Raw genomic sequence first — 25,665 nt, 5'->3', positions numbered from 1 at the left:
CTTATTAAACAGTGAAGGAAAGAGTCTTCTAAAAAAAACCCACTACGCATAGAGGGTGGGATTAAGATGGGTGGAGGCATAAGACGTGGCACTCACCTTCTCCCACAAACACATCAAAAAAGAACCATCTACCTGCTGAATGATTCTCACAGAACATCTACTGAATGCTGGCAGAAGGCCTTAATCCTCCGAAAAGGTCAAGAAACCCTCCACATAATTGAGTAGAACAAAAGGAAAAAAAAAAAAAAAGAGAGAGAGAGAGAGAGAGAAAGGAATCATGATGGGACCAGCACTCCTGAGAGGGAGCTGTGAAACAGAAAAGGAACCCACACCCTGGGAAGCTACCTAACTGACAGAGAGATGAACCAAGACAGAGGGATCTCAAAGTTGCCGAAAAAACCTCAGCAGCTGGACTGAAGAGGGCAAAGGAGAGTGAGAGCCACACAGTTCATCTGCACCACCAGCCCGGAAACCACAGTCTGAGACGCTTGGGTGGGGGCTGGGCACTGAGACTCAGGCTCTGGAGGTCAGTTCTGGGGAGAGAACTAGGGCTGGCTATGTGGAGACAGCCTGAGGGGCTAGGGAGTGGTGTGCCACAGACAGGGAACCTGGGGGGAGTTCTGGGCTGGCAGGAGAAGTGAGGAGCCATTGTTTGGGAGAGCAAGAAGTGGAGGGGTAGACTGCCATAGGAATATCTTTCTCTTTGCACACGTGGATTCTTGGAGGGCACGTCCACGGGTGATAGGCCCCTTCTGTGCAGGCTAAGCATGGCAGGGCACCTCTTGTGTGGTCTACAAAAGGCAGGGGCAAACCACCACAGTCATCTCAGACTCCAGAGGTGAGCTTGGCCCTCCACCACTAGGGTTCTGTGAACAGGCACTACTCATAGCCCCAGTCACCTCAGAGGCTGGCACGGAGAGGGCACTGCAACTGAGCACCACCTGTTGTTGCTCTCACTCCTCTGGGGATGCACACACCTTGCTGTTGCAGCTGCCAAACGCTCCAGGTGCCACCTACTTCCGCCTGAGGGTCACTTCCACTTCCCAGGGCCCTGCAACTAGGAACAGCCTGCACCACCTTCCCACACGTCCTTGCCACTGTCAAGGGCCCAGCAACCAGCTACTGGCTACTAGTCCTGCCCAGTGCCTCTCTCTTCCTGGAAGAACGTGCAACACCTTATCAAGGAATGACAGCCTGCAAACACTGAGGAAAGAGACAGCAAGTATCCATGCCAAAAATAAATAGTAAGCCCTCACAAAATACCCAGGGCCATTCTTGCATATAAATAGTCCTCCAAGACTACAGTAGTGGTTTTTCCTAATAAATACACAAAATAAGAAAAATATAAGCAAAATGAAGCAGCTCAGGAACCATTCCCAGTTAAAGGAACAGGAGAATTCCCCTGAAGGAGCAAACAATGAAACAGACCTCTGTAGTCTAACAGACACTGCGTTCAAAAAGGAGAAAGTAAAAATACTGAGGGATTTAAGAGTGAACCTGAAGGAATTAAGATCGGATATGAACAGTAATGCAGATTACTATTGAAATGAACTAGAAAATATAAGGAGGAGCCAAGAAAAATTTGAAAATTCATTTGCAGAGATGCAAGCTGAGTTAAAGGCCCTGAAGAGCAGAATGAATAATGCAGAACAAATTAGTGACTTGGGAGATAGAACAATGGAAGTGACCAAATCAGGAAAGAAGACAGAAAACCAAGTGAAAAAACATGAAAGCAATATAAGACATCTATGGGACAATATAAAGTGGGCCAATCTATGCATAATAGGGTTTCTAGAAGAAAAAGAAAAGGGGATTGAAAATATATTTAAAGAAATTATGGCTGAAAACTTCCCAAATCTAAAGGAAACAGAAATCAAGATAATGGAAGCCAAAAAAAAAAAAAAAACAAAAAAGACATAGGAAGCACAGAGGGCCCCAAATAAGTTGAATCAAAACAGGCCCACACCAAGATATATTATAATAAAAATAGCAAAAAGTTAAAAGAGAGAGTTTTAAAGGCAGCAAGAGAAAAACATAGTTAATTATAAGGGAACCCCAGTAAGGCTATCAGCTATTTTCTCTATAGAAACACTACAGGCCAGAGGAGAGTGGCAAGATGAAGTTCTAAAAGGGAAAAATTTGCAGCCTAGAATACTCTACCCAGCAAGACTATCATTTAAAGTAGAAGGAGAAATAATTTCTTCAACAAATAAAAACTAAAAGAGTACAGCAATACTAAACCCATTCTAAAAGAAATACTGAAAGGCTCCTCTAAATAAAAAAGAAGAAATAGGATGGAAGGAATCACAATTGGAAAGTAATCACTTAACCCTGTATACAAAAACTATTGTAAAAGCAATGATAAACACAAGGAACAGTAGAAGGATAAACATGAGGACATTAAAAAAGGACATCAAAATCATAAAATGTGTGGAAGGAAAGTAAGAAAATCTACACTCTGTTTTTCTAGAATATGTTTGAGCCTATAATGACTATCAGGCTAAAGCAAGCAGATAATAGGAAGGAGTTAACATACTAGAAAAACGGAGCAATCACAAATCAAAACCAAACAGTACATCCCTCAAAACTAACAAGTGAGGACACAAGCATAAAATAAAAGGAAATTGTCCAATCAAAAAAAGAAAGGAACAAAGGAGAAACACAGAATCAACTGGAAAACAAGGTTTTAAATGGCAATAAATACCATTTATTTATCAATAATTACCTTAAATGTCAATGGACTGAATCCTCCAGTTAAAAGACACAGAGTGGCAAAATAGATTAAAAACAAGACCCTACAATATGCTACCTACAAGAGACTCACCTTAGGGCAAAAGAAACAAATGGAAAGTGAGGGGATGGAAAAAGACAGTTCATATGAATGGAAAAGACAGGAGAGCTGGAGTCACAATATCAGACAAAATAGACTTTAAAACAAAGGCCATACAGAAAGACAAAGAAGGGACAGTATTTAATGATAAAAGGAACAATTTAAGAAGAGGCTATTACACTTGTCAACATATATGACCCTTATATAGGAGCACCCAAATAAATACAAGAGATACTAACAGACATAAAAGGAGAGATTGATGGGAATACAATAATAGTAGGAGATTTTAACACCCCACTCACATCAATGGACAAATCCTCTAGATAGAAAATAAGGTGACAGAGATCCTAAAGGACATAATAGAAATTTTAGACTTAATTGATATTCTCAGGACATTACATTAAAAAAAACCAGACTATACATTCTTCTCAAGTGCACATGGAACATCCTCAAGGATTGACCACATACCGGGGCACAAAACTAACATCAACAAGTTTAAGAGTCAGAAATTATTTCAAGAATCTTTTTTGACCACAATGTCATGAAACTAGAAATCAACTACAGGAAAAGAAATGAGAAAAACCTGATTATATGGAGACTAAACAACATGCTACTAAAAAACCAGTGGGTCAATGAGGAAATAGAAAGGGAAATTTAAAAATACCTTGAGGCAAATGATAATGAAAACACAACCATTCAAAATCTATAGAATACTGCAAAAGCAGTGCTTAGAGGGAAGTTCACAGCAATACAGGCCTTCCTCAAAAAAGAAGAAAAATCTGAAGTCAACAACTTAATCTACCACCTAAAAGAATTGGAAAAAGAAGAACAGACCAATCCTGGGGAGTGGAAAGAAGGAAATCATAAAGATCAGAGAGAAAATAAATCAACCAGATTTAAAAAAAAAATAGAAAAAAATAATTAAAATCAAGAGCTGGTTCTTTGAAAGGGTGAACAAAATTGACAAACTTCTGTTCAGACTCACCAAGAAGAGAAGGAACTCAAACAAAATAAATGAAAAAGGAGAAATCTCAACTAATACTGTGGAAATACAAAAAAACCTTAAAAGAATACCATGAACAATTATATGCCAACAAATTTGACAACCTAGAAGAAATGGACAACTTTCTAGAGACATACAGCTTGCCAAAACTGAGTCAAGAAGAAATAGATCAACAACAGACTGATCACTAGAAATGAAATTGAATGTGTAATAAAAACACTCTACAAGCAAAAGTCCTGACCAGATGGTTTCACAGGTGAATTCTACCAAACACATAAAGAGATTATAGCCATCCTTCTTAAACTTTTGCAAAAGGTTGAAGAAGGAATAATCCCAAAGACACTCTCTGAAGCCACCATCCCCCAATACCAAAACCAGACAAAGATACTTCCAAAAAAGAAAATTACAGGCTAATATCTTTGATAGATACAGACACAAAAATTCTCAACAAAATTTTAGCTGACCAAATCCAATAACATATTAAAATGATCATATACCACAACCAAGTGGAATTCATCCCAAGTTCACAAGGATGGTTCAACATAATGCAAATCAATGAACATCATAGATCACATTAACAAAATAAAAGTCAAAAAGCACATGATCACCTCAATATGCAAGATGCAGAAATAGCATTCAACAAAATCCAACATCCATTCATGATAAACTTTTACCAAAGTGGCTATAGAGGGAACATACTTTACCATAATGAAAGACATTTAGGACAAAGCCACAGGGAATATAACACTCAACAGAGAAAAGCCGAAAGTCTTCCTGCTAAAATCTGGAACAAGACAAGAATGCCCACTCTGACCACTTTTATTCAACATAGTATTGGAAGTCCTATCCATGGCAATAAGACAAACAAAAGAAATAAAAGGTGTCCGAAATGGAAGAGAAGATGTAAAATTGTCACTCTATGCAGATGACATGATACTATACATAGAAAACCCTAAGGAATCCATACAAAAACTGCTTGAACTGATCAACAAATTTCAGCCAAGTAGCAGGATACAAGATTAACATTCAGTAATCAGTTGCATTTCTGTATACTAACAGTGAAATATTAGAAAAGGAATACAAAATTACAATACCTTTTAAAATCACACCCCCCAAAATTAAATACCTAGGAATAAATCTGAACAAGGAGGTGAAAGACTTATATACTGAGAACTATAAAACACTAACCAAGGATATTAAAGATGTTTTGTAAAATTTGGTTGTGATGATTGTTGTACACCTATTAATGTAATAAAATTCACTGAGTAATTAGAAAAAAATAAGAATAAATAAAATACAATAAAAATAAAATAAAATTGGGAGTTGTACATAAAACAAAACAAAACAAAACAAAAAAACCAAAAAAATGGAAAGCTATTCCATGATCTTGGACTGTAAGAATTAATATCATTAAAATGGCCACACTACCCAAAGAAATCTACAGATTCAATGCAATCCCTATCAAATTACCCATGACATTTCTCACAGAACTAGAACAAACAATCAAAAATTTCATATGGAACCATAAAAGACCCAGAATTCCAAAGCAATCCTGAGGAACAAAAACCAAGCAGGAGGCATAGCTCTTTCAGACTTCAGCCAATATTACAAGCCCACAGTAATCAAGACAGTTTGATACTGATACCAAAACAGACACACAGACCAATGGAACAGAACAGAGAACCCAGAAATAAACCCAGACACTTATGGTCAATTGATCTTCGGCAAAGGAGGCAAGAATATAAAAGGGGATGAAAAAGACAGTCTCTTCAGCAGGTGGTGCTGGGAAAACCGGATAGCTGCATGTAAATAAATGAAACTAGAACACGCCCTCACACCATGCACAAAAATAAATTCAAAATGGCTTAAAGACTTAAGAAAGACACCATCAAACTCTTAGAAGAGAACACAGGCAAAGCATTCTCTGACATTAAACATACAATTTTTTTTTTTTAGGTCAGTCTCCCAAAGCAATAGAAATAAAAACAAAAATAAACCAATGGGACCCTATCAAACTGACAAGCTTTTGCACAGCAAAGGAAACCATAAAAAAAAAAAAAAAAAAAAAAAAAAAGACAACCTATGGAATGGGAGAAAATAGTGTCAAATAACTCAACCAACAGGGGCTTTATCTCCAAAATATACAAACAATTCACACAGCTCAACAGCAGACAAACAAAAAACCAACCAGCCAATTGAAAAATTGGCAGAAGATCTGAATAGACATTTCTCCAAAAAAGACATACAGATAGCCAACAGGCACATGGGAAAAAATGCTCAGTATCACTAATCATTAGAGAAATGCAAATCAAAACTACAATGAGATGCCATTTCACATCAGAGTGGCTATCATTACTAAGTCTATAAATAACAAATGCTGCAGAGGATGTAGAGAAAAGGTAACCTTCCTGCACTGTTGGTGGGAATATAAATTGGTATGAAAAAACACTATGAAAAACAGTATGGATGTGCCTCAGAAAACTAAATATAGAACTACCGTATCATCCAGCAATCCCACTCTGGGGCATATATCCAGACAAAACTCTTATTAAAAAAGATACCTGCACCCCTATGTTCACTGCAGCACTATTCACAATAACCAAGACATGGAAACAACCTAAAATGTCCATCGACCGATAAATGGATTAAGAAGATGTGGTACATATACACAATGGAATACTACTCAGCCATAAAATAGAACAAAAGAATGCTATTTGCAGCAACATGGATGGAACTAGAGACTCACACTAAGTGAAGTAAGTCAGAAAGAGCAAGACAAATACCATATGATATCACTTATATCTGGCATCTAATATATGGCACAAATGAACTTATCTACATAAAAGAAACAAATTCATGGATTTAGAGAATAGACTTGTGGTTGCCAAGGGGGAGGGGGAGGGAGTGGGATGGACTTGGAGTTTGGAGTTAGTAGATGTAAAGTATTCCATTTGGAGAGGATAAGCAATGAGATCCTGCTGTATAGCACAGGGGAACCATATCAAATCACTTGTGATGGAACATGATGGAGGATAATGAGGGGAAAAAAAAGTATATGTATGACTAGGTCACTTTGCTGTACAGCAGATATTGACACAACAGTGTAAATCAACCATAATAAAACAAAACACTACAAATAGAGAATTTTTATCATAGGCATTGGCAATGCGGTTTGAGAAGCCAGCTCTAAAAAAGAATTTTGCAGAGATCTCAGGCAAGATGATAACCAGTCCAGTACATGATAATCTATAATACATGATACTCTACAACATAATACAAAAGGAGTTTCCTTTTGAAAACTTTTACTTTATAATTTCCAAGGTGAATTCTCTAAGCTTCTTCTAATTACTCAGTTTTCTAGTTGTTATGTTTATTATTTTTTAAGTGCTCTCCAAGTCCTCTGAAATCAGCTTTGGCATTGAAATTAAATACTTTTGGAATAATTTTTGACACCATCTACCTTCATGTCAAACATCTATATATGACTGATTTGAAGGCAGGTGTCACATCCTATACCTTCTGGTCTTGACTCCTGCAAGACAATCAAACTTTAAACACAGCTTAACTAACTTTTAAAATAAAATTAATGAGAGATTCAAATACACATTAGTTTTCTTTTTAATCCTAGAAATGAGTCAAGAAGATATATCATTTTAAATATTTAGAGAAAGCCAATGGGCTTTCTTTTGAGAAATCTGTTTATTCAACAAAGAATTATTAAACACCTACTATGTAGCAGATATTCTTTGAAACAAACAATTATAAGACAACAATTAATACTTGCCTAGGAATAAATAAGAAGGGCTCAAAAACCAGATTACTTATATGTGGAACAGGAAAGATTTAGGAGAGAAAGAAAATGAGAGCTGGACTTTCTGGAAGGAGTAGGAGTTTTCCAGGTGTGTGGAAGGAGATAATTGGAGGAAGGCAGCAAGTGCAGATGTTTGGGGAATGATGGTTAGCTGCTTGATAATGGTGAGCATTGGGACTGCTTATATACTGTATGTATTTAAGTCCCATGGAAACAAAGACAGTTATTTCTTGGGGTTTGGGATGATCAGGATAGGCTTCTCGGAGAAGGTGGCCTAAAATATGGATTTAAAGAATTAGTAGAAGTTCACAAAGTTAGATAAAAGGAATAAAAGTGGAAAGATTTTGGATTATTTATCCATTTGGTGGGGTTACAAATACTTTCATATGGAAATTCCCCACATGGGAGGCAAAATGTTTTAACTGTTCAACAGAAATATGTTTCGAAAGGCTCACTCATTATGGTTCTTGAAAGTATCATTCATACTCAATTTTTTTAATGAACACTTTTAAAGTAAAAAATACTTTTAAAAAACCACAGTGATTATTCCTTGTGGTAAAGAAAGCCTTAGGCAGAGGTGGGGTGGGAGTGGGTAGGGATTTTAAACTTCATCTCAGACTTCCCTGGTGGGCAGGTATTAAAGCTTAAAGTTAAATATTAAGTAGCAAATGAGAAGAACAGTGTTCCTATGGTAACAGGGCTTTATGCTACCAGCAGCTATTAACTTTCTCTATAAATACGGTTTTTGGTTGTCAACATTAGTCAATCAAAAGTTTTCACTATTTTATATCAGCACCAAAATCCTTTGGGAGTCACTATACTATGATGGATCTTTTTACCCAACCACTGATTAAATATATGTATGTATCTCTCTCTTCTCCTATCACAACCTTTGGATTAATAAAAGACTTGCAAAGCTGCCACTTGACCTGTGAGGACATGCACTCTGAACACTCTAGTATTCAAAAAGCTCCCAAATGAAAAGCAAAACTGCCACTGTTTGCAGATGACAGGATACTATTCTTAGAAAATTCTATTAAGATACTACCAGAAAACTACTAGAGCTTATCAATGAATTCAGTAAAGTTGCAGGATACACAGAAATAAATTAATACACAGAAATCTCTTGCATTCCTATACAATAACAATGAAAGATCAGAAAGAGGAATTAAGGAAACAGTACCATTTACCATCACATCAAAGAGAATAAAATACCCGGGAATAAACCTACTTAAAGCAGCAAAAGACCTGTACTCTGAAAAGTATAAGACTGATGAAGGAAATCGAAGACACAAACGGATGGAAAGATATACCATGTTCTTGGATTGGAAGAATCAGTACTATCAGTTGCTTCATTTACAAATATTTGCTCCAATTCTGTTGGTTGTTTTCTCTTTATGGTTTCCTTTGCTGTGCAAAAACTTGTAAGTTTAATAAGGTCCTATTTATTTATTTTTGTTTTTGTTTTCATTACTCTAGGAGGTGGATCTGCTATGGTTTATGTTAGAGAGTGTTCCACCTATGTTTTCCTCTCAGAGTTTTAAAGCATCTGGTCTTAAATTAAAATAATGCCATTTGCAGCAACATGGATGGACTTAGAGATTATCATACTAAGTGAAGTTAGATAGTGAAAGACAAACATCATATCACTTATGTGTTGAATCTAAAAAAAAAAAAAAAAGGATACAAATGAACTTATTTGCAGAACAGAAAGACACACAAACTTTGAAAACAAACTTATGGTTACCAAAGGGGACAAGGGGAGGGATGGCCTGGGGGTTTGGGATTGCCATACACACACTGTTGTATAGGGGATGATTGGCCAACAGGGACCTACTATATAACACAGGGAACTCTACCCATAGTCTCTGATAATCTATATGGAAAAAGAATGGGCGTATGTATATGTATACAATCACTTTGTTGTATAGCAGAAATTATCACAACATTGTAAACAACTATACTTCAATAAAACTTTTAAAAAAAGAATGAATATTGTCAAAATGAGTATATTGCCCAAGGCAATCTACAAATTCAATGCAATCTCTGTTATATTTACCAATGGCATTTTTCATAGAATTAGAACAAAAAAATTTTAAAATTTGTGTGGAAACACAAAAGACCCCAAAGAGCCAAAAGTAATCTTGAGAAAGAAAAACGGAGCTGGAGAAATCAGGCTCCCTGACCTCAGACTATACTACAAGGCTATGGTCATCAAAACAGTCCGCTACTAGACAAAAATAGAAATGTAGCTCAGTGAAACAGCGTAGAAAGCCCAGAAATAAATCCAGGCACATGTGGTCAATTACTCTACAACATAGGAGGCAAGAATATATAATGGAGGAAAGTCTCTTCAATAAGTGCTCCTGGGAAAGCTGGAAAGCTACATGTGAAAGAAATTAGAACATTCTCTTACAATATACACAAAAATAAACTCAAAATGGATTAAAGACTTAAATATAAGCCCAGATATTATAAAACTCTTAGAGGAAAACATAGGCAGGACACACTTTAATATAAATCTTAGCAACATCTCTTTTTGATCTACCTCCTAGACTAATGAAAATAAAAACACAAATCAAAAAACAAACAACCCAATTAAAAATGGCCAGAAGATCTAAATAGACATTTCTCCAAAGAAGACATACAGATGGCCAAAAAGCACATGAAAAGATGCTCAACATCACTAATTATTAGAGGAATGAAAATCAAAACTACAATGAGGTAAAACCTCACTCCAGTCAGTATGACCATCATCAAAAAGACTACAAACAATGCTGGAGAGAGTGTGGAGAAAAGGGAACCCTCCTGCACTGTTAGTGGGAATGTAAACTGGTGCAACCACTATGGAGAACAGTATGGAGATTCCTTAAAAAACTAAATATAGAATGACCGTATGCTCCAGCAATCTATTTGGAGAAAAGCATAATTTGAAAAAGATACATGCACCCCAATGTTCATTGCAGCACTATTTACAATCGCCAAGACATGGAAACAACCAAAATGTCCATCAACAGAGGACAGGATAAACATGTGGTGTGTAAACACACACACACGATAAAGATTGTGTTATATATAATGGAATACTAGCCATAAAAAAGAACAAAATAATGACCTTTGCAGCAAAATGGACGGACCTAGAAATTATCATACTGAATGGACAAAATCAAGCCAGATGATAAGCATAGAAATTAGTGACCTAATATGATTCCAAAGAATTTCTTTATTTAAAAATACCCTCTTCTAAATTATCTGATGATACAGGTACAGGAAATGCTGTATTTTGCCTCTTTTGCCTGACAAACACCACAAGCGAAACATACCCTCTACCATTTCACAGGAGAATGCTACTGCAAAAGGAGATTTTTTTTTTTTAAAGTATTATGTTTGAAGAATTATATGCGTTTAACAAAGTTATATCAGCCAAAGGAATTAAAGGGAACAGGTCCAATGGCACAGAATTCTAAACAACCTTTAAAAACTGTTCAACTGTTTAATTCTCTGACAACAAAGAGTGTTTTTTTAAACTCCATTTCTTACTATTTCTTTCATTTTAAGTATACTTTTATTAGGTCATGTTAAAGAATTGATACATATAAATATATCTGTATGTATATGCTTGCGTTTGTATGTATTTCAAACACAGTTATAAGAAGCAGTCATGGATTTAATTTAGTTTTTATATTCATTTACTCTCTTCTATACTTTATATCTGGCTGTTTATAACTGATGATAAAAAAATAACATATAAAACTTGGAAAGAATAAGGAAAAAAGTTTCATCTCCCAGAGGCAACATCTTTTTTCCTTTTAGAAACCAATTTGTCATTTCTCAATCCATTTTTATATTTTCTCTTAGGTAGCTGGAATAATTATGTACACACTTTTATATCCTGCTTTATCTTCAGGGAATACTCATAAGCATTTTGGCAGATTGCTAGAAATCTGCATGAACATCCCTGGTACCATAATGTTGAATATATATTTATAATTTTTCACTATTTTGAATAATGCTTACATAAATATCTTTGTTCATAATTTTTGTCCTTGTTTTAAATTCAAGGTCCATGCCCATGTTAAATCTTTACAAATAGAAATATAGAGTTAAAGTAGTAATTTGAACTTTTAGAAACACTTTCTGATATATAGATAACTGTGCTCCAAATCCCTGCTGTCACCGCTACCCTGAAAGTTTATACGCCATCAGGTGATAGAGGAAAGTCACTGTTGTCCTGAAATATCTGTGCCCCTTGTGTTTTCAGCAGAATTTATCCTTTCTGATTTGGTGGGCAGTAAACCCTCCTACAGCCAGATTTGTTTATACTTAATTAGTGGGCATTAGTTTACTTGTCATTTTCATTTCCCCTTTTGCTAATAGCTTATATCCTTTACTTACTCTACTTCTCAATCTTAATAGAAGTGAACTTTTAATATATTTTACAAATATTTTTCTATTTACAGTTTCTTAATTTTGGCTTTTTAAAAAATTAAAGTATGTAAGTTTGGATTATCTACTTAGGTAGCCTAATCATTTTGCCTTCTCATTTCAATTCTCCTGCTTTTAAACTTAGATCTTGGAGTTTCTGTCGTGGCTTGGGGAAACAAATCTAACTAGCATCTGTGAGGATGCAAGTTCAACCCCTGGCCTCACTCAATGGATTAAGGATCCAGCGTTGCCAGGAGTTGTGGTGTAGGTTGCAGATGTGGCTAGGATCCCGCGTTGCTATGGCTATGGTATAGGCCAACAGCTACAGCTCCAATTTGACCCCTAGCTTGGGAACCTCCATATGCTGCAAGTGCAGCCCTAAAAACACCAAAAAAAAAAAAAAAAAAAAAATTTTTTTTTAAACGTAGATCTTTCCGACCAGAGATCAATCTCTTCTTTGCATTCAACTCTTTCATTCAAGAGGACCTCCCTTGTATCGATGGCGTAAGGGGAGGGCTGAGAACTGATTTTTATTTCCACTCAAATAGCTGATGTATTCATCTACATCCTTTGCATAATAAGCCTTCATGTGCTCTTTATTGAAAGCTTCATTTTTATCTGATCACAGTCAACTTCCTTTGATTCAGTACCTATGGTTCAGCAGTTTATAAACTTTAGCACACTTTCTTCAAATACAATTTTATCTAAGAGACAAGCTTCTAAAAAGAGATAAGGATGAAGCTGAGTTGTGCTGGCTGAAGAGGGAAATGGCTGTCGGATGTTGCTTCCTCATCTCTTTCCCTGTACCATCACCTCCGCAGAACTGTGAGGAAATACATCCCTTAAACCAGAATGCACTTTTTAAGTGCTTTCCTGTTTCTTGCGTCTTTGTGCTTATGCCCAAAAGGCTCTACCTAGAATGCTGTCTTGCACAGGGAGGTGCTAGAGTCACACTTCTATGCCTTGACAAAGAAACCTCCTGTTCTATCAGAAGTCTTGTCTACTCTCTAAAATCTTAAATACATTTATTTCTCTCCTAGGGGCACTTGAGTCATTTATATGTTGAAATGAAACTACTGTAGATTTATCAAGCCTGGGGTTAAATATGCATGAATTCAGGTACACTGAAGAAGGTATTCATGTAGAAAATACTTTGTCATCGGCATAAAAGCAAAATAAACATGTCACTACTCACGTGTAAGCTTCAAAGTCCCCGTTGTTGATAGCTTCAATCAATTGTTCAGTGACTTTGATAATCTCTTGCTTTCGTGCTAAAGGCGAAGAGAAAGAGTAGGGTGAGAATAAAAGGTAAGAGTCATATAAAATATTACTCTGGTAATCCAGCTATTTTCCTTGCCATCTGAGACACATCCTTCTCATTAGCTTGGTGCTATCCGCTCTATGATCTTGTTGCTCGAAGTGCACAGATCAACAGTAGCTACCTCTTCTGTCAACCTGGCAGAAAGAGAGATCTTAGGTCCTACTCCAGACCTACAGATTCAGCATCTGCATTTTAACAGGACCCTCAGGTTCTGTTTATATAGTGGAAGCACTGCTACCTTCCCTTTCTTAGAAAACAATAGTCGCCTGGAAGATCAAGGCTATATTTTCAAGGCTAAACTGTATTTAGTGTCTATTACTTTTATCAACACGATTGAGTTTATGACCATTTTTCTTCTACCATTAACAGATATGTCATTAAAAAAGATAATCTTAAAGTTATCCTCACTCTACTAATATACATCTATTTTCAGGATATAGCTGATATCTTGCACTGAGACATTTAATTTTCTATATAATTATTTGCTTTTTTTCTACTGTTCAGCTCAACTGAGTGAGGATGCCAACACTGTAACTGCCATCATATCTAGACAAATGGACTTCTGTAAACCATAAACTGGAAAAGCAATGCATGAATCAGTGCTGTGGATGGAGCTGGAAACCCCTCTGTATCGTGGTCAACACTGACACCAGACATGATTTGCTTTGATTCCTAGTCTCCAACTGGTAAAATTATTAATAGTAGGCTTGGCTCAAACACCACCTATTTCATCTGCCTAAAGTGTCCTTTTCCTGTTTTGAATGCCTGCATTGTATTATTCACTTGGCAATTAAGCATATGCTATACACTGTGACACCTTCTTTAGTTAACTTATTGTTTTAAATTGTTACTAAACTTTGTTGACTGTGTCATCCGCCTTCCTAGTTAAATTAAAACCTCCCCATGGGCAAATAAAATGTTGTTTGCTGGTATCCTCAACGAAGCTTTACCCACTGTCTTTAATAAAACAGATGCTCAATAAGTTTGTGAATTTGATCCACTGATGCTGATAAGCTTTTCCTGATTTGAGAACAGTATTCTCTTACTAATGAAGGCATGAAATATTTTAAAAATTAAATTTCATTGAATTTTGTGTTAAGAACATTGTGATAACTTCATTAAGTCACTGGAAATAAGCTGGAGGTAGTCACAAAAAGTTATTTCCATTCTGTCTTAGTAAGGCTGCTGTTCATCACAGAAAAAGCTGACACCCGGGTTTAGTTCGTTATTGATTAAGGGCAACCAGTCTGCATTTTTAATGAATACTAATCTGTCTAAAGCAGATTCTTAACCATAAACCGAAATGTTGACATTCGCTTTCAAAACTCCAGGTTATCCAGGTCGTGATAGTCCTTATTAAAAATAAATGTTCTGTAAACCTAACTTGAATTCATTGAGACTATGTCAGACAACCTTATAAAAATAGAGTTTGTCCATAAAATGGTTACAAACAATGTCAAGGTCAATAGCACAAAAAATAATCACTATATAGCTGAGGTTTCACATTCAGTTACATGATTTCATTTATATTGAAGAAACATGACATAGGGTTTCTTAGCTCCTATCCACACCTAAAACATTTCTTGTCCATGCTCACTTGGTTAACAAATATCTGTAATATATCAAACATCAAAACATACTAACACAAGTAGTGGCAGGGAATAATTCTGTAATAGGGATGGTGCCAATGGCACATTTTAGCTTAATTTAGTTAGGCAGTAAGTTATTCATTGGTCCGTGGCCTCATCAGTATGAACATTTGGCGAAAACGCCTGACAGCTGACCTAATTCCAGAATATAAAGGACACCGATATAGAGGAGCTCAGAAAATGAAATTAGGAAAATGTGACCACCAAAACTTCCTCCTGGTATTAAATCCTCAACTGACAGCATTCTTAGGATGCTAGGTGGCTCATAGGAAAAACCTACAGTTTAGAAAACAATGTCAATTTTTTCTGACAAAAAGGAGAAAAAAATGAACATAAGATTGCTGCCCTTTGAAGAGCCTCATTACCCTAAGACTTAGTTTGTAAAGTGTGAAAAGTTCAGGGTCAGTTTCTGAAAGTCTCTGGATTCTTTCATAAGCACAACATGAAATGAGAAACTTCGGTGTGTACATGGCCATATCTCACTGTGAACCATGGTGGAAATACTCAGTTCTTCAAGAGGCTGCATCCTACAACTGGATTTATTTTTGTGCTGCATAATCAAAGCAACACAAATTGTCTTCTTCGTTCTTATGATCAGAAGCAGCAGTGCTTTAGCTGGCAGGACAGCAAATGGAAAGAAGCCAGGATGCTCCTGTGCCGCCTCATCATAAAGGCAACGTGACTCTCTTGGCTCAGGAGGGGCCTGGAGCTCAGGAATCTTTAGAGTGCTCATTTCCCTGGAGCAAAGGCGCTTGAGTGAGTCAGGGCAGCACATGACAGCTGGCTCTTGAAAGGAAAGCAGAAGGCTGGGAATGAATCATTTGTATGGAGTAGTCTGTTGTGGTTGGGACTGTTGCCACAGTGACCTAGAGGGAGCCCGAGGGTTGGTGCTGGCTCCAGTGCCTTTCATCAACAGTGAGGCTGAGGGACAGGCCCCGGGCTGGGGGTCTGCATGCCCATGTTCTGTGGGTGGGGCCCCCCTCTCATCCAGCCTCCCCTCTTCCCGAACATCAAGTAATGGCCACTCCAGAAGTCCAAGTGGGGAGAACTGGTGATGTATCACTAATCACACTTGAGGTGAGGGAAGAGTGTACCAGCATAGGGTTCCCTGAGTACCAGAAGCTTCCACCTCATACCTTGCCACTTAACCACAGGGAACTGAGTACTTTTATTTCTAGAACTGAGGTGTTCATGCCTATACCCACAGGTCCCCAAGTAGTTTCTGGGGCTTTCCAGGTCCCTAGAGGGAAGGCAGGTGAGGAAAGCCAGTGGGGGGGTTACTCGAGATCCTGCGTACCACTGCTTCCCTTGAAATTCTGCAAAGGGGTTGGGAACACCATCAGGTTCAAAGTGATTATGAGATAACACAGCCGATAGATTTCAACATTTCTCAAGCATCATCAGATCTGAGCATCATGACTGTTCTCTGAGATATGCAGACCGACATTCTCTCTCTGGCTAACAGAGAGGTCCAGAGCACAGGCGTGGGGCTTGCTGATTGCTCCTTTCCACCGCCCTGAAACACTCCCCCTCCTTTCTCTTCCCTCCAGCTTTTCTTACCAGTTTTCTGGTCACATCAACTCACTCTGATTTGCCATGTTATCTTTCTCTACCTGGACTTTAAATGTTTCAATCCCTTTTAAAGGCTCGCTTTGAGGCCCTCCTACCGTACACTGTTATCCCTATGGTTCAGTCTATACCAGTGTTTTAAACAGCTGTCTAATCCCATGACTCCCAAATGTTACCTCCTTTCTAGACCTTTTATCAGTATGGCAATACCTATTTTGGAATCTCCATTTGATATCTCAAACCCAGCATGAACCCTAAACTGAACATAGGAATGTCTATCACCACAAACCTAATTGCTTTTCCAGGCGCCTCTATCCTGGGGATGACAGCATCAGCCATCCAGTTGCAAGAGACAGAAACAAGCCTGAGAATTGTTTTGGCTCCCTCATCTCACCTCTCCCAACCCAATCTTTTAAATCCTATTGACTTTGCCCCTTTAAGGCCTTACACATTAGTCCATTTCTCACCCTCGCTTTGTATGAGCATCCATCATTTCTTGTCCAGTGGAAGTGTCTGAACAGGACTACCAAACCTTGTATAATCTATACCTGCCCAAATCACCAGCCCCACCCACAGGTGGTTTTACTTCACCTGTAGTGCCCTCTCTCAACAATTCAAAATGAACACCCTTCTGCCTCCTGCCAACTCTTCACATGAACGGTCCCCTCTTCTTGTCAAAGTGTCCCCCATCTTTGCCTCCATTTCTTTTATAAGGGTTCAACTCAACTATTATTTCTTCAAAAATGCCTACTTGGACTTGTTTTAGGAAAGGTCCCTGTGTTAGATCCTATGCCTGCTGGTACACTTGTATTTACGTACTTCTCTGTGTGCATTTGTTTATCTTCTCCACTGAACTCCACAAGGGTAGATACTCACCATCGCAAGCTGCAGTACATGGCATAAAGTAAATGTTCAATAAATACTTGAATAAACAAACTCAAGTACTCTCTTTCTCAGTCATCCATGAGTCATATAATTTACCTTGAGCAATTACAGTGTTATTTCATGGGGTATGTCTTCAGCCTCTTCATCATTTCTTTTGCTTGCTCTTGGTAATCTCATTTATCCCTCTGGCTTTGACCATCTACTGAAGACCACCAAATTGCTATCACTGACCTTAAATCTTTCTGGGCTTCAAGTTCATTTTAATATGTGCAAGCTAAACATTCCCTGTTGTCCTGGCATTTCAGACGTAGAGTGCTCAAAATTGACATCAAGTATTTTCTCTGCAAAACCTGCTGCTTCTCTGGCATTTCTCATCTTGGATGGGGCACCGTAATCTACTCCGTTGCCTACATGAAAATCCTTGATGCCTCTTTTCAATTCCTTGTGTGGTTGATCACCAGCTCCTCTTTATTCATCCAAATCTTTCTCAGATCCTTTTCTTTCTCTCTGGGCTCACTGCCATTGCTCTGACACAGACTGTCAGAAGTGCCTAAGCCTTCCTGCCTTGAGGTCTCCTCCCCACTCCCTCCACTCCTCACCACCACAGAATGATCTCTCTACAGAGTACAGCTGAACGTGCTGCTCTTCCAGTCTCTGGGGAGCCAAAGCTCATACTTCTTTGTTTGTTCATTAAAGGTCTTCCGTTTCTAGCTTTGTCTTCTGATACTTCTTTTCCCCCAGGGCTTGCACATAATCTATCTACAACCACACCAAACGACTCATTCTTTCCCAACCAGTCCTGGCTCATTGATAATTCTGTGCCTTTCCCCTCATTGCTCCTTTCTCCTTCCATTCTCTGCTCCAATGTCATCTGCTCTGTATGAACTTTTCTGAGTGCCTCAGACATGGCTATTTGAGTTCACTGCATCCTCCTGCAGGATTATCATAGGACAGTCACAGATCTGACTAGGACTTCACCACCTTCTACCTTTAACACCTAGTAATTGAGTAAATGGCTGTACATGTATGCACATATGAATAAATAAATACATAGACAATGTATATAAAGTGCTGTGTACAATTTCAAACATTAGATAAAGGCCAAATACGTAGGTGAAGATGATCATGGCTGGCAGTACTCTGGCTGTGATTATGTTAACTGGGCACTCACAGATCTTGCAGATCTCAGAATCAGCAGTGACCACCATATGTGAGGCAACAGTATTTTGAATTGTGAAGTAACCTGTATAGGTCTAGAATGATAAACTAGCGTATCTAGTCAGTGAGTAAACTTAATTTCAAGAAAGTTGAATGGAGAAAAAGATCCACGTTACGTGAACTTGGGTTTTTCTGAACCTTTGTTCAGATTTTGAATTTATTAGTTTGCAAAAGTGAAACTATTTAATAATAAAATTTATTCAGAAGCCTGGCTGGCCTGCAGTAAAACTTGGCCTAGGAAATGAACTGAATTTATACACGCAAATTGGTATTTACAAAAATGTAAGCAGAGTATTGAATACTGAAATCTTCAGTGAACTGTGCCTAAAGATTTACATATTCAATGATCAAACATTGAACAAGTAAAATCGTTGTTAGCCTTTTTGAGGTGTAGCATCTTAGTTTAGCAATTCTACTTATTTACCGTTTAATTTAACTACTACTTTTACACGTCTCAGAGTTATTGGGCACTTGGTTGTCAGAGACTTGAAGGACAGGGAGGTTAAGTGACTTGCTCAAGTCATCCAGCAAGCTTAGAAGCTGTGCCAGGGCTAGCGCTGTATTTGGCTGAGGTGCTGTCTGCTGTTTAATTCACAAATCTATGTTCCTTTCCAGCCCACAGTGCCTAATTCAATATTTTGAAATCATAAACTTAAATGAGCCACCTAAATGCCTTTGAACTTTCTCTGGCAAAGTGAATGACCACTTAATTACTAGGCCAGAGGTGTAATTAATTATTACACCAATTTCACAAAACTGGTATCCCACGGTTTTATTGTCTTTTTCCATGCTGCCATTAGTAAAAATAACTGTTGGGAATAGTTATTATCTTAGTCAAATATACAAATTAGGATCATTTTCATGCTCTTGATAGTTTTATAGAAAAAGGTGCCTATCAACTCAGCTATGTACGGAGTTTGCCATGCCATTAACAGCTTGTTTCTTAGTGATTATTTTTATTTCACTAGTTTGATATGTTAATTAATATCTGGGAGAGTAATTTCCATTATTTTGGCTTTAAAATCAAAGCTGTTGTAAACTCTGGAGTTGATTGGTTTAATAATCCATAGTATTTTATTCAAACATAACCTCCGGAAATTAACAAATTTCTACTCAAGACTACTTTCAAGAAATTATTGTAAAGCTCAATTATCCAGAAATCACCTGTTTAGTAACATCAACATTTTAGCCCTTTAATTGCTAGAGGCCTTCAAGAACTTAAAAGATAAGTTATTCAAATCATCTTTGTACTTTGCTCTACAAATACTAACTCTTCTTAGCTTCAAAATTGTTTATTGGGAAGTAACTACTATTAGTCTTAGCCCTGTAAAAGTGCTATGGCCCAACAATAAATGATGCACAAATATTTAAGAACAGAAAAGTCTGGCATTGGGATTATTTAGTATAAGTGAAAATATGTTTAGATTTTTAAAAAAGGTTGGGGTTACAAAATATGGCAGTGTCATTCCTAAAATGAGTCTGAATCTGAAGATGAAACAAAATATTTGCTATTTTTTAAGTTAAAGGATGTATAAAGTATTTATAAAGATTTTCATTAAAATGGCTTAAATAAAAGTTTCAGAGTCTGAAGAAGCTATGTATCATTATATGGAACATTTGCTGATGTGAAAGAATTCAGCCCAGCCACATTAAAATAACTGTTCTGCCACCCCCAGCTGACTTGTAGAAGCTAGAAATAGAAAAACATTATGAATACTGTTGAGTATGTTAAGTATTAAGATACTTCATTAATCAGATAGGTGTGGTACCACTTCCAGTTAAGAGCTGACAACATGGAAAAAAAAAAAGATTTTAAGAAATTAGTTCAAAGATTCCTATCAACTGCTTAGATTTAAGACGAAATTTGTAGTCTATAAGGTTTTTTGTTTTTGTTTTTGGTTTTTTTGGTACCTTTTTGGGGGTTTTGCTTTGTCATTAAGGAAATCCAGCTTTCCTCAGATCTTGGAACTGTAATGATTCTAACTAACCTCTTCTAATCAATTTTACATGATATTAGCCAAAACAGGGCATATATCTTTCAGGTCAAAAATAAATGTCAATCTGTTAATGCTCTGTCCTTCAGCATGAATAGTCAGTAGTATAAAATATGGAGAAGGGTTAAAATCCCATGCAGCCATGAGTATAGGCTTTTATTTTTTCAATGATTTCTATTGGTGTTGCTTATTTTATCATTAATTTTCTTTTAAATAACTTACTCCTTTATAAAAAGTATACAATTTGAGTTCAGTGAAAAAAAGAGAATACATTCTTAGCTAAGTTTATTTATAACTACACTTTCCTGAACTATTCAACTAGTTGATCCATGAGTGCTCCCTTGGATCAAGAATGTAGGAAGAGGAGTTCCCACTGTGGTGCAATGGGTTAAGAATCCAATGGCAGCACCTTGGGTCTGTGTTGCCTCATCTGCAGCAGGTTGCAGCTGCAACTCCAATTCAATCATTGGCCCAGGAATTTCCATACACCATGGCATGACCATAAAAAAAGAAAAAAAAAAAGAAAGAATGCAGGAAGAGCTAAGGAGGATATTCTACAAAACCATCACATATCTTTGTTCATTTTGCAAAAAGTAAAAATTAAAAAACAAGCAAAAAGATCCACCAAAATTAATTGATGTCCTTGGATTTTTTAAAATTTTTTAATTTTTTTTGTCTTTTTGCCTTTTCTAGGGCTGCTCCTGTGGCATATGGAGGTTCCCAGGCTAGGGATCTAATCAGAGCTGTAGCTGCTGGCCTACACCAGAGCCACAGCAATGCAGTATCCAAGCCATGTCTGCAACCTATGCCATAGCTCACGGCAAGGTCAAATCCTTAATCCACTGAGCAAGCAGCAATCACATGGTTGCACAACCTCATGGTTCCTAGTCAGATTCATTAATCACTGAGCCACGACGGAAACTCCCCTTGGATATTTTTGAGAAAGAACTAGATTGACTATAGAGTATGAAAAAATATTATGCTGGCACTACATATATTGAGTCTTATATGATTTTTTAAAGGTCTTTTCCCCTTGTTCCCAGGTTCCCAGAGGTTCCTAATCATATGTATTTCTCACACCAGTGTTGCCTTAACGAGGTTAACACTAAGCGGTTCTTACCCACCACTACATAGATTATACAGATACTTTAATTATGTCATTTTACTTTTTTGTCAGTGTTAAGTAGTGCTCATCTCATTGGAGCCATTTCCCTTGATGAGACTGACAAGATCTTACTACTGCCCAAGAATATGCAGTGGCATCTGCTGTCATTGTAACCCCATATTTTCTTGCTAATTCTCATCTCCAGCAGCTTGCATTGCAAAGTCTATCATTATCTAATCCATGCTTCCAGAATCAATGAATGGGAATTGCAAGGGCAGATTAGGTTTAGTGAAGTGGAAGAAGAAAGGCCAATTCACAAAACATGACCTAGACCCCAGACTCACCCACACTTTGTTTAAAAGAACTAGAGCTTCTACAATCAATAGTAAATAAGAGAATTAGTGAAAAAAGTTTATGGCACAAATCATGTAATTAAGGAACTTTTTTTTAATTTGGAAAATTATTGGAAAATAATAGACTCCCTTGATAAGTCAACTGTATAATGCATTTGTCTATGGAAAAGGCCAGGGCTCAGTGTGATATATGTGCCTATATGCCTAACTTTGATGATCTGATTATTATTGTCACCTTCTGAGATGTCAGAAAATAGACTGAAAAGCATAGCTGTAGTTAGTCTGGATACATTTACAACAGCTTGTCACAACTTGCAAGACTCACTTAGGTTTGGAGGAAAATAACCTCCCATTTTCATCATACACATACACATTCACAAAATGATGTGAATTCCTATAACTCTTCTGATGTCCCCATGCATGTGACAGATAGCAGTAATAAGATTCCTAGGGCCAAGAGTCATATCTGTGATTAGTTACTACATTTTTCAAAGGTTAATTTGGGAGGGTGAAAATATTCTATCAAACCAGAAATTCTTAAATGAGTTCTCATGGCGAATGCTTTTTATTAAAGTGATACCTCACACTGGCACTATATATCCAATTCGGCTGGGGATATTCTGCTCTAAATTCAACTTAGAAAAATTAACTTAATAGTTTGTGGACTGGGAGTTTGAGGTTAGTAGATGCAAACTATTGCTTTTGGAGTAGATAAGCAATGAAGTCCTGCTGTATAGCACAGGCAACTATATCCAATCACTTGTAATGGAACATGATGGAAGATAATACGAGAAAAAGAATGCATATATATGTATTACTGGGTCACTTTGCTGTACAGCAGAAATTGACAGAACATTGTAAATCAACTATAGAAAATGAAAAAAAAAGTATCTGGACCAAATATGTTGCCTCCCATTTCAGTAAAGTATAGATGCTGCTGCCCTTAAGCCCTCAGCCATTGCAGCTTCCGGATGGTTGCACCCTGAGGGGAATTCAGGATGGGAAAAACAAGATACTGGCCCTAGATAGTTAAGATACATATCAAAGGAATAATTTCCATAAGCCCAGATTCTTGCATCTTCCCATAACAGAAAAGCCCTAAAAGCATTAACTTTTTTTTGTGATTAGCAGCAATATTTTGATGTTTCACTATATATATATATATATATATATATATATATATATTTTTTTTTTTTTTTCAGCAAAAAGTCCTATATATCCTGGCTCCTCTCTTACCTCTTTGGAACAGTTCCTCAGAGCTGTCTCAGAGGCTGCTTTCTGGGCTGTACTCCTCAGGTCACTGAGGTAAGGTTGCTGAAACATAACTCTCAAATCTAGGTTGTGCATTGTTTTTTTGTTTGTTTGTTTGTTTTTCCCCCAGTCAATGAACACTTGTTGGAATATCTTGGCCAAATTTTACAGGACCAGTAAAGTTATTCTTATTTTAATGAATGTCAGCCCAGTAAGGATTGTAAAACAATACATTTCAGAACAATATATTACTGTCGTTTTCATTTATTTTAGGATGTATTATAAATGTAAATTATCATAAAATGTAACTTACAGTACATACATATAAGCTACCTTTTCTGTCATTAAAGACCATTAACCTTTTTAGAGGTATTTCTCAACTATTCAGCAACTTCTTTACATTTTTGTTCACCTTAACTCTATATAATGTGATATAACGTTTGATTAGAATACTATAACTCCCAGTAAAGTAGGCTAAGTAGAGAATAAAAATACTCTGTACCCAAAATAGATACCACCATGGCAAGTTATTTTCCCCAAATGAAAACATTCTCTAGTTCAAAGTGAAAGCAAATGACATTTTGGAGCAAATTTCTTTCTTTTAAAATGTGAAAACACATAGTGATGATGGGTTTTTTTGTCTATTACTCAAACTTTGCCTAAAATCCAAAATTCTCTTCTTAATATTTGTGATCTGTGTTTTGCTAGATAGACATAATGTAAATAACCACACGTGGTGATATTAATAAAGAACTCTATACTCTTACAATGAATTATTTAAAAAACCAACAAATACTTAAGCTGTTAAATTCTGTCAAGACGTTTGGCTGCCCTTCGAGGAAACACTGAGCTAGGTAATCAGAATCTCCAGGAAGGATGGTTCTTGAGGGAGTCTGCCTGAAGAGTGTTTATATAATTCTGAATAGATATATTCCTTTTAAAATATGTATTTTGTTTACTTTTGTCCAAAACAATCAGTCTACATACTTTTCTTTTATTCCCATCAGGGGTAATCAAGATACACTCAAAAGTAAGCCAATATTTCAAAACACTTGAAAACATCCAGGGATAAAATGACCAGTTAAATGAGGGAAGACAGAGTCATTACTTAAAATAGTTCACGTTTAATTAAAAAAAAAAAATATGTCGGAGTTCCTGTCGTGGCGCAGTGGTTAATGAATCCGACTAGGAACCATGAGGTTGCAGGTTCGGTCCCTGCCCTTGCTCAGTGGGTTACGGATCTGGTGTTGCCGTGAGCTGTGGTGTAGGTTGCAGACTCGGCTTGGATCCCGAGTTGCTGTGGCTCTGGTGTAGGCCAGTGGCTACAGCTCCGATTCGACCCCTAGCCTGGGAACCTCCATATGCCGAGGGAGCGGCCCAAAGAAATAGCAAAAAGACAAAAAAAAAAAAAAAAAAAAAATGTCGCTGAACTAAAAATTTTTAAGAGTTCAATCCAAATTAACTTACTGTAAAAAGCTCAGAATTCATTCATTAATGTACTGAGTGCCTACTATATGATACCATGGAGGCCAAAAACCAGTGAATGAAAACAATCTAATTGCTGAAAATTCATGACCAGTTAAAATAATACTGTTACCTTAATAAAAGCTTTTTTAAAATATTGGCTTTGGTTTTAAATAAAAAATGCACTTATTTTTTTGTACTTGGGCAGTTTCTACCTTTGCTTATATATGCAGATGGGCTGGATTCTACATTGTAGGTCTTAATATTTACTGATGTTTATCCACTTATCAAAATAAATGGCTTAGAAAATAGAAACACTGATGCTAACATAAAAAACACAGATCCCTTTAGATGTAAGGATTATTCTTTTAATAGTGACCCTTTGTGCTTACATCATCTGCTTATAGGCAAGAATGGCGAGAAATAATATAGTTTTGCTGACTGCCCATCATGGGCCAGGCATTTAACTACTATTTCTAGTCAACAGGACCATGTTTTGTTTCTTTTATTTCTGATAGGTTTGAACAATATGGAATTGTCACTTTTTTTTAAAGACGTTTATTTTTTCCATTATAGTTGATTTACAATATTCTGCCAATTCCTGCTGTATAGCAAAGTCACCCAGTCATACATATGTATATATATTCTTTTTCTCAAATTATCCCCCATCATGTTCCATCACAAGTGAACCTCACGTAATTCCCTGTGCTACACAGCAGGATCTCATTGCTTATCCACTCCACATGCAATTGTTTGCATCTACTAACTACCAACCCCAAACTTCCAG

General features: G+C 36.9%; 1 protein-coding gene and 1 long non-coding RNA gene across 51 annotated transcripts in view; one reads left to right on the top strand and one right to left on the bottom strand.

Annotated features, from left to right (window-relative positions):
- The window catches only part of CAMK2D (calcium/calmodulin dependent protein kinase II delta), a 308,158-nt gene that overhangs the window by 7,616 nt on the left and 274,877 nt on the right, over window positions 1-25,665 (bottom strand). For all 50 annotated transcript variants that reach the window (XM_084971005.1, XM_084970995.1, XM_084971004.1 and 47 more), the window contains 1 exon segment: window positions 13,265-13,340. In XM_084971005.1, coding sequence (XP_084827131.1) covers window positions 13,265-13,340 — 76 coding nt within the window.
- Window positions 1-25,665, top strand: part of LOC102167944 (uncharacterized) — a 101,255-nt gene that overhangs the window by 69,670 nt on the left and 5,920 nt on the right. The window contains exon 3 of the long non-coding RNA XR_014813142.1: window positions 23,366-23,468. This is a non-coding gene — a long non-coding RNA (uncharacterized LOC102167944). The remainder of the gene's footprint in view (window positions 1-23,365; window positions 23,469-25,665) is intronic.

The sequence above is a fragment of the Sus scrofa genome, chromosome 8 (genome assembly GCF_054392235.1).
Source record: "Sus scrofa isolate SSC_HxYL_T2T_F1_AM1 chromosome 8, Sscrofa_HxYL_maternal_Yorkshire_Landrace_v2.0, whole genome shotgun sequence".
Lineage (NCBI taxonomy): Eukaryota > Metazoa > Chordata > Mammalia > Artiodactyla > Suidae > Sus > Sus scrofa.
The sequence above is the reverse complement of the archived record's forward strand: the minus strand, read 5'-3'. Positions and strand labels throughout refer to the sequence as shown.